We start from the raw sequence: 11,231 nt of genomic DNA on the forward strand, positions 1-11,231 counted from the left end.
ATCAATTTAAGTCCGGCCTTTTTTAGCAGCGGTCTAACTACCGCCTGATTCCACTTCGCAGGGAATACACCTTGTGCCAAGAAAGGTTTACAAATTTAGAAATGGTTGGAAGAAGCTTATTCAAAAACAACTTAAACACTTTTGTCGGTAAGATTTCGCAGCACTTTGTTTGTAATTGATTTATTAGCTTTCTGATCTCATCTTCTGTGAGTTTTTCTAAATTTCCAAACTGTGTGACCTGTTTCGCAATCGGCGTGTAGTTGTAAAAGTCTTTAAAGGGACTGTCAACCACGACGACGAAGAAAAGAAAAGTTGTACAATACCGTATTTTTTATACAATTATAAGTTTATATTGATTAAAATATCACGACTGGTATATTACATTACTTGCTAAAAGTTGTCAAGTGTTCATATTTTCAGTATATTCGGTATTAATTTTAACTGGCTACGTCTACCAGGTAACTACCAGTGAACTATAAATGACACCAATAGATTTATCATCATGGTCACGTGGTAAAACCAGGAATGCGAATAGTGAATGCGTAGTGAATTGTATATAGTTTATATATAAAATGATCAATCTAGTTGCGTTATTTATAGTGTGAATATCGTTATGTCACCTATTTTCGCGATGTACTTTCGATTTCACATCGCGTAATTTTATTACCGAAACATACTGAAAATATGAACTTTTTTCAAGGAATGATATATACCAGTCGTGAAATTTTAATCAATATAAACATACGGTATTTTAGAACTCTTATTTTTCGTCATTCGTGGTTGACAGTCACTTTAAGATTCTCTCGGATTGTCTCTATTCTCTGTATAAAATGATCAGCAAATGTGTCAGCTAAAGAATTTTCATGTTGAACAGTTTGCAACGGGTTCTCAGACTTGCTTCCCGTAAGCTCCGACACACATTTGTACAGCTTTTTGGAATCACCTTTAGATTCAAGTACTTTCTGGCTGAGTGTCGATTGCTTTTCATGCTTTAATTCACAGTGATATTTATAAAGCGATACTTTGTAGTTTTCATAGTCTTGTGGTTTACGATATTTTTGCTAAATTTGTTCTGACCTACGTAAAAGTCGCTTTAAGTGAAGAATTTTCTCCATGAACCACGGTTTGGGGATATATAAATTTGCATTTTTTCTTTTAAAAGAGCATGTTTATGCAGAAGTCCCCCGATTTCATCCTCAAACTGATGGACATAAGTTTCAACAGAGTCAGATTCGATTGACAATTTAGCCAGATCACTACCAAATTCGGAATTATCCATGTATTTGAAGTTTCTAATAACTATAGTTTTGCTGATTTAATTTTTTTTCACTTTCGTGACTACTTTGATAGCACATTGATCAGAGATGAAAGGGCCAGGTTCACAAGAAAGTAATTCTACACCGTTTACAACTTCAGTTATCACTAGGTCAAGACTATGACCATGTACATGTGTAGGGACAGTTACATGTTGTTTCAATCCCAGGGCAAATAAACAGTTAATTAATTCTGAAATTGCATTACTATCTTCATGTTTGTGCAAATTGAAATCGCCCATGACCAAAAGGTTTGAATATTTTGCGACAATATCTTCTAGAAATTGAAAGAAATTGCTCACAAACTTTACAGGTGTAGCCAAAGATGGAGGTCTCTAAACAACAACACAATGCATGGTAATATTTTTTAAAATCAGCTGCCAAACTCCGTACTCAAAGCTTTGGGTTGTGCCTGATACAATTGTACGCATGTTAACACTACTTTTGCATGTCAGACCAACGCCATCCCCTATCGTATTTCTACGATTTGCAACACACGATTTGCAACACTCATTTTATAACCATTTTGGTTCAAATTAGGCTAGGTATATTAGGAATTTGGGGTCAAACAAATTCCTTCACAATAGTTTTTATCAACAAACGATTTATCAATAACATATGAAACTCCAAAAAAAAGTCCTAAAAAAATCTCCGTGCAATCTCCGAGATATCACTGTTTAAAGTGAAGTCAATTCTAAGAATTAGCGATGGTACCGTTACTACACCATACAACCGTATTTTACCGGAACCGGTGTAGATGTAAACAATGTGCTCTGAGCAGCGTTCATTATTTAGATCACTTTCTTGGCTATTTCCAGCTATAAGCAGCATTTTCTAGGTAAGTAATGTGTTTCAGAATCAAAAATATATAATACAAATAACGCTAGTCTTATGTAAATTCAATTTTAATATTTGTACCCGTTTCTTAAAAATGAAAATGAAAATCGTTGCAGACGACGGAAACTCGTTTTCGCTTTGCATTATATTTTTTTTTTCAATTTTTGGCCTTATATGATATTTGTTTAGATTTCTACATCGTAAATTATGAAAACATCAATAATATATGCACATATGATTGATATTTAAATAATAAAATAGACAAACAACAATATATCGCACGATTCATTTTTAAAACTACGGAAGCGTGAAAGTGCCATCAAAATTAGAAAACTGAAAATTTAAATAAAGAACTTATGTTTTGTTTTTAATTCTTTTTCAGGGGGAGATGTTTGTTTATCAAAATCACGTCTGCTATTATGAGCTTGCTGGTTTTTCAGCTTCATATAGATAAAATAAAGGTATTTTAACTTTAAATTAATAAATCTTTAAACCATTTAGACATAACTCTACACGTAAGAAACTTTATATGAATAAAAATACAATATACATGATAAACTGGATAAGGTCTAGTTTCTGTTGTTTTTTTTAAATTATTATATACAGATGTAATAATGTAACTGTAACATTAATACTTTAACTTATAATACAATAATGTCTGGATAAAGAATCAAACAACACTAATACAAATATGCTTGTCCCTTCTTTTTCAGAATCATGTCTGCTGTTATCGTCAATTATTTACCTGTGTGTGATGTCATGAGACAACTGTGCTTTCCCTGCATATGAGGAAACAACTGTATATAACAAAAAATGAGGTAACCAAATTTTGTGTTGTACTTTAATAAATTAACAATATATATGGTTTTAGAAGATGAACTAGTAATATGTGAGATCATTTACAAAAACATCAGTAAATGGCTAAGTCTATCTTAATATTAGGATTATAGCTGTATATATTTCAATAGCCCTGCTGGCTGCATTTATAAACTTTTTTGAGGAGAAAAAAAGTACTTGATAATATATAGTAATATACTATTTGTGTAAAATGCATGTAGCTTTAAACATATTTTCAATATTTACAGCCTGGAAGTAACCAGTATAGACATAACTAAAAAGGTGTGTGTCATCTGTGGAGAGCATGATGACCGTCAAGTTTCAAAACTTGGAGAAAAGGGATGTCAAGAACTTTCATTAGCTGCAAAAAACTATAAAGGTATTCTAACTAATAAATTAGTATTCATTTAAAATCATGACGAATAATAACATAACCTAACAGAACAAATGGTTTATTGTTATGCAAGGCCTCCGGCCCAAAATAGAATTATTCAACAATCATCCAATGTGATGAAAACCGAGATATGTTATTAATAATATATTATCAACACGCAGAACAACATGAAACTCAAAGACATGGGCATACAATGTAAATAACATATCGTATAATAATTTGACATGCAATAAATTTAAGTTATATCTTTCATAATAAGAGTACTTATAACGTTGTGAAACACTTTTATATAAAAAATCACTCAGAAACTTCTGTCGAGTAGTAAACGCTTCGTGCATATATTTTGCAATAGCAATTACACTCGTTCTGTCATATTCCGACATCATTGTATAAAACAGATTTAAAGTTATATAATGGTTTCCATCAATGTCCATTAAATATATAATAATATTTAATATAATAACACATTACTATCAAGGTTAATGTATTTATCAAATCAAATAGTCCACTGTTATAATGAAACACTTTATATATTTATATACATGCAATTAAATACTTGTAACACACAATTAACAAAAGTTTAACTTTTTTTCAGACCAGATTATCGTGTTTGTTCCGGGACAATATGTGCATATCGACTGCCGTAAGACATATTGCCACCCAAACCAAACCAGTAGTAGAGGGAAATCAACATCAAACTTAATGTCAAGTCCCAAAACCAGGCAATCAACAAATGGAAATTCGTTTGACTTTGGAACAAAATGCTTATTTTGTGGTTTTGATGATAAATTTAGAAATGGAAAAAGAGGCATTGACGTCCATCCTGTTATGACTCTAGAATTTTAGTTGACTATTAGGAAGTCATGTAAATCTAGGTGTGATGAATGGGGTGCTACTGTTCTTGGGCGACTTGAGTCCACAAATGACCTTCCTGCTGTAGAAGCATGTTACCACCAAGCTTGTTCTGCTAATTTCAGATCAGGTTATAATGTACCAAAATTGTATATGAATGAGAATGTCACGCCTAAAAAGGATCGGCCAATTAATACTTCTTCTGATCAAGCATTTCTTTAGTTAATGAATTATTTTAAAGAGCATGAATCTGATCAAATGACAGTGAATGACCTTTGTGAGAAAATGAACAAATTGTGTGGTGAATCTTCTTATAGTAACGTATATATGAAGAAGAAAGTTCTAGAACATTTTGATAATAATGTTGTTATAACTGAACTTAATGGAAAACAAAATGTTGTTACATTTAAAACTACTGCCCATTCTATATTGCATTTATTTTACAAAAGAAGTAATGCAAATGATAAGGAATGTGAAAAGAGAGCTTTTATTAAAACTGCAGGTAAACTTATTTTGAATGAAATAAAAAACATGACAAAGCTAACAAAAGAACAGTATCCATCTTCAGCAGATATAATGTCTATTGATTCAAATTATGAATATTTACCAGAAGGTCTTCTGTGCTTTTTGCAGCAGCTCATTGACAGTACAAATAAAAATAGAAAAATTTCATCTATAGGTCAAGCTATAATTCGGGCAGCAATACCAAGAAAAGTCATCGCACCACTACAAATTGGGTTGGGTGTTCAAATGCACCATCACTTCGGTTCCAAGTTTCTGATAGAAACCCTCAACAGCCTAGGATTTTGCTCTTCCTACCATGAAGTCCAACGTTTTGAACAAAGTGCAGCTGTTTCACAAGGAATACAAATAGAAAGTTTAAACGAACAGTTTGTTCAATTTATTGGCGATAATGTAGACCACAACACTGGTACTATTGATGGACTAAACACTTTCCATGGCATGGGAATCATTGCTGCAATTACACCTAGTAAGGAACAAAGGCATACCATTCCACGCATACATACGACAGGTGAAGATATTATTGCTGTTGGAAAAATTGATATTAAATTTTACAAACAATCAACAAACAAAATGGAATCGATGTTTTTTCAAAAGTTGTCAAGTATTGACGATGTTGAAGATCAGCTTGAAGAATTGAACTTTTTGATTAAACTTGCTCGACCTTTAAAACCTGAACTTCCAGGTTGGTCAGGAACGATGCAGTTAGTACAAACAGGAAACTTTCCTGGAAAATCAAGCGTAGTATTCATGCCAATGTTAAACCTAAATCCTAATGACATGTCTTGTATCTTCTCAACCCTGTACTTCATAGCATGCCAGTCAAGAAAGATGAACACAACACCAGTGTTAACCTTTGACCAACCACTATACTGGAAGGCAGGGATCATATTTTTTTCGGTTTTGTCGGTCCTAGACCGATTGGGGTCATGAAAGACCGAATAAAAATCCCAAACAGTCGGTCCGATTCTGTTTGCTATTAAAATTCCCATGTCATGAAATCGATTACACAGTGTACATGCTAACACACCCTAATGACATTCTTATCTTGATTAGGTGTGATAACCATTCGCTGCAGTCTCTAAACCGGTCAGGACCGGTTTATTGCGCGTCAGACCAAGAATAAAAAACTTGTTAACAGCGGATTAAAGACGCATCCGAAAAGACGCGTCTGAATGCACGCGCTGTAACTAAACAAAACATGCCGATACATTTTCCACCAGCGTAATAATCCGGTAATATAATATGAATGAAAGTCGCGGATCTGATCGACGGAACAGCCGAAAGTTATTTTTATGGGCGGAACTTCACATAAAATAGTACACAAGAAAAATAATATACATTGAATAAATCTTTAGTAAAACCGTGTTAGAATCGAAATAATTTGTGTACTTTATACTTTGTTGTTGAATAACTCACGACGGAAAATTAGATGCGTGGTTTCAAATGCTTCGCTCTCGTGATTAAATCCCTACGCATCTAAACTATCGGCCGTGGGTTATTTGACAACAAATTATTTATTACATATTTGGTTGTTGTTGTCAGAAGCCAACCTACGCACAGACATTTGTTTGGTTCAGTCCATGTTTGTAAGCTATTATCAAGTCGACAACAATTAAAAACATCGGTATAGACTTACACAGATTAATAATATTGACAACGATGAAAAAAGTCTGATAAAACAGCACACGAAACAACAATGAAATACCAAATGATAAAACCAGTTGAGAAAACTCGTTCCTTTTAAAAAATGCCTAAGGAAAATTTACTTGCACATGTATTATACCACCTTCATGAATGACAAAATTAATGGTATATATTTTAACGTAATTTTTCATGTATCGGATATGCATTTTCGGATACTTTTCCCCATTTATATCCGGACCGATTGATGTTGCCGGAAAATATGATCCCTGCTGGAAGGCATTACATATTGTCATCAACGAACCTGAAGGAAGTGATGTAAAGGATGTCATTGCAAGACTTGGTGGATTTAACACAGAAATGAGTTTCCTAGGCTGTATCGGTAAGTAAATGGAAAATACTGGACTGACAGAACTTCTCTCAACTGTGTATGCTCCAAATGCAGTAGGTCACATGTTAAATGGTAAAGCGATTAGCAGAGCGATCAGAGGACATATACTTGTAAATGATTCCTTAGAAAATTGATAGTTGAGCAATCATTTGCTGATACACAACCTAATATTGATGCAAACAATAACATTTTTGTTGAAGACTTAATAGATAAAATTCTCACGAAAGAAACCACACCAGAGACACTGCATGAAAACCTGATGCTAGCCAACATGATGGATCAATATGACAAAACCAAAATAGAGGTAGCCAAATCCAGAACTGCAAAATTATGGCTACAATAGATGGAAATGGTTCACATCCTTCAACAATTCATCGCAGCTGAGCGCTTAGGAAATTGGAAAGGACACCTGAATGCTTTGCTTCGGATGCTTCCATACTTTGCCTCCGCTGGACACAACCTCTATCTCAAATCCGGTTACATATATCTACAACAAATGTTAAAATTGGAAGAAACAAACCCAGACATTTACCATCACTTTTGTAAAGGCAATCATGTTATACGAAGAAGCGAGCGTTATTTGGGCGGGTCTTTCAACAGACCTAGTAATAGAACAAGTTCTTATGAGAAGTGTTAAGTCAGTAGGGGGGATGACACGTGGCAAAGGAATGTCTGAGGTACAACGAGCACAATGGCTGCTCTCTATGCCTGCCTGTTCAGCAATGAACAGTGCAATGCAGGACTTTTCCGGTCAAAACTATGAAACAAGTCCCCAACACAAAGAGTGCTATAAATCTAGAATTCAGCATGACAATAAGGACAGGGCCACCTTCAAGGATTTTCTACAAGAGCATAATCCCTTCCTTGATGAACAATGCTTAAGAAACATTGAAACTGGTGCCCTTGCTTAGAATAATGTAAATGTGGATGATGCTAAAAGTATAGGACAGAATATGATTAAAGAAATGGAAGAAAAAAATGTATTGACATATTGCTTTAAGCGCACTAATCAGGTCGTGACTCTTGGTTCTAAGAACAATTTGAGGGTTGGCGGTGATGAAATTTCTGTTGATCCACAATGCAAAGGAACAAGTTGTAGTAACGTACAGTCAATTATTGAAGAGCTGGATATCTAGAATTAAAAAAATCAGATATCTTTCAATGTAAATGCAATTGGTAAAGTGTTTAACATAAACCATCAAATGTTTTGTAACTTGACATAAGCAAAGCATAGTTGCTCAGCTAGTAGTGTTAATTGTTACGTATCATCCTTTTTTTAAATTCAAATCAATAATGAGATGAGATTGTATATTTCTAACACACTTTCGGTGTTAAATGTTTTAATATATATCATATTATATTATATATAATATCATATTATACCAAAACTGTAATGTAGCTTTAATATTGCAATTAACAAAGAATTATTGTTAAGTTGTTAATGCTAGTTGTTATGTTTTAATTATTCAATAAGCATATTGAAAATGCAGAAATATGTTGATTATAAAAAAACTTCATCGAATTAACGCAAATTTTGATTTTTTAGTCAATTTGTCATAATATGTTGAATGAAATATTTTCATGTTAACATTAAGCTAAATCAATTGTCATACATTTAGAGTTTTTTCATGCAAAGTCTTAGAATGAAGTATGATTGATTAGTATAATTGCTAGCGTTGAAACGATAAGGGTTCATGCTTTATCACATGTTATTTCATCAAATTACTTACAAAATGACTAAAAATTGTAATTTCTGAAAAAAATATCACTTATTCAAGATAGATAATTTGAAAAATGTTACATATATATCATATTCCACCATAAAATGATAAATTAACATTGAAATAAATGGAAAATGTATGATTATTCTTTCGTAGTAGATGAATTCCAAAAATGTGTGATGAAAATTAAGAAAAGGGCATGTTTCCCCCAAAAAACACATTTCCCATCAAAATACAGCTTAGGACTTTTTTTCTAAGCTTCTCCTTTCATTTTAGAATAGAAAACTGTAGATACCAATTGTGAAGGAATTAGTTTGAGGTTAAGTGTTTTTTTGGGCTAATATACCTAGCCTAAATCTGATGTTTCGAAATGATGTTTTTCGTCTGAATGCCAGGTCAATGTGACTGAATTTGACCCTTATAGCTGGAACATGTGAAACAAGAAATATCTTTAAAAAAGATATACGGCGTTGATTGTGGTCGATGTTTATGAACGATCAAAAGTTATCTCTATGAGATAAAAAGTAGCGGATGCCTTTTTTCTGCGCAGTTCTTAGCTACATCACAAGCAAATCAATTTCGGGGTGTTGCGCCAGATTTCGTGGCTTATTTTGCTTTATGTGATATTATTACTCAGATATCTTCATTTACAGAATAGAAAAACACAAGAAACATGAAAATAAACGAGTGCATATAGGTCAGCCGGCAATACTCGAATCTTATTTAATTGCATAATTAAAGTATAGTGAATTATTGTGCTCATGCTTAATAAACTGGTCTAAATGGATAAATATTTCTAATTAATTTTATCAAAATTGGCCCTTATCATGCAAATGTTCAAAACATATTAAAAATCGATGATACCACAATAATATCACCGAATATCTTTATTTAGTATCTTTCTGATCAAAACAGACTTCAAGTGCACAAAGTTTACGAGACGGCGTTTATATAAAGATATCTGCAACTGACCGCAAACTGACCTTGATACATTGCGGATTGGAATGCAATGCATTAAAGTTAGGTAACAATTCTGCTGCTGAAACGACGGCATGTTTACGCCAACTGTACACGACCAAGGCAACAGCTGTGCCTAAAATATTGATATCGACAAAGCGACTAAACGAACTATTTACTCCATCAGACAAAAATAGCATAGATTCCAATTTTTTCCTTCAATGAAAAGATCGCAACCCCTTCTGCGAACTCCGGTGATTAACTGTATATAAACTCTGACTTTCACACATTGGCCGCGAATTGACCCGAAACCTCGCGGGTTGAAATGCAATGCAAGTAAGTACTAAATATGAGAATATAGCCTTTAGTATAAACGCTTTTGCGCTGGTAATTCTCTGAAAATAAAAGGTGAACGCACAAACTGTATTTATGTCGAAAATTGATTGTAAAACTGTTCTATATATTGAGCCTTTTCATTAGAGATCAAATTGTTTCATGCAGTAAAACAGTGTTACAAAGGCGCGGATATGTTTCCAATGTTCTGGTGTTATACTCAAATCAGCCAATGGAATAAATGAAGTGTATTCATTCGTACCTAGCCGCAGGAAATTTTATTTGAATATTATTGGACACTTACAAAGGTCAAGTCAGGGTGAAAAGCTGGCTTAATACAGCTTACGCCGAAAAATGAAACATTCGATGAGTCCTAGTACTTGGATTCAGATTCCCCACCTTATCAAACCTCAAGCACATAAGGATCACTTCAAATTATTCATACACACGAATTAACGCCGAGCCAAGCTTTCACGCAATAAGTCGACGTAAGACTAACCTTCAAGAACGTTTATGTGACGCAGAATAGGCGCGTCTTCACAAAGACGCCTCAAGTTTCGTCAATACCGTAAAAAAGACCCTGTCTAAGTGGTGTTGATGTACTCTTGCGTCGCTAAGACGACACTACTTACATACAAGGTGTAATTCAGTGCAACTATGAATACCAACTTACAAGTTCGGGGTGAGGTAGAACATCCCATTGGGGCATCCATTCGCTTAATTGATCCGCATGTATCTTTTAGACACACTGTGTTTATTAAAAGTCACAAAAAGGTGAAAATGATCAGATTTAGAAACAAATAACACGGACATATAAACTTCAGGTTAACCCATATTCAATACGGTATTGTTAAAGTTGCTATAACGCTCAAATCAACGAGAATTTCGTTAAGTATTTCGTTATAGCAATAGCAAAAATTTCAACGCTACATGTGGTATGATTACATAGATTTTTGTAGATACAAAATGCTCGTTTTTATTTATATGTGGCCACAATTCCCGCGAATATATCTATTCATACGACACACGAACACCATTTTAGTGTTCATATGTCGTATGAATAGATAGTTTATTTTACGAACAATTGTACGAAATTTTCGTTGATTTTGAATAGTAATGTAACTTTAATCATATAATAAACAAAAACTGGAACATTTCAAAGCGCTGAATGGACTGCAGTAGTGCTTTGGAAATCGCAAGTTTGAGTTAAAGCGGGATTATACGATTTTGTCAAATATTTATGATTTTATATAAAATGTGTAAAAAACTCATTGTATATACATTTCAATATAAATTAAAATAAAAATTAAAAAGAACATGTGTCGAAAAATGCGAAATAAGCAAGATATTTATTTCTGAAATTAAAAACGGCTGTACAGTCGAATTCGCCAGCATGTTTACACCCTTTCAGTTATTCGCTGATTATAATT

General features: G+C 33.4%; 1 protein-coding gene across 1 annotated transcript; it reads left to right on the plus strand.

The window, feature by feature from the left end:
• Positions 1-1,856: 1,856 nt before the first annotated feature.
• LOC127861914 (uncharacterized) lies at positions 1,857-8,869 on the plus strand. The gene is made up of 5 exons (XM_052400643.1): positions 1,857-2,151; positions 2,533-2,611; positions 2,864-2,968; positions 3,236-3,366; positions 3,977-8,869. Exon 5 carries the CDS (start codon positions 4,459-4,461, stop codon positions 5,686-5,688), a length of 1,230 nt encoding a protein of 409 aa, XP_052256603.1. The 5' UTR covers positions 1,857-2,151; positions 2,533-2,611; positions 2,864-2,968; positions 3,236-3,366; positions 3,977-4,458; the 3' UTR covers positions 5,689-8,869.
• Positions 8,870-11,231: the final 2,362 nt, after the last annotated feature.

The sequence above is a fragment of the Dreissena polymorpha genome, chromosome 16, assembly GCF_020536995.1.
Source record: "Dreissena polymorpha isolate Duluth1 chromosome 16, UMN_Dpol_1.0, whole genome shotgun sequence".
NCBI lineage: Eukaryota > Metazoa > Mollusca > Bivalvia > Myida > Dreissenidae > Dreissena > Dreissena polymorpha.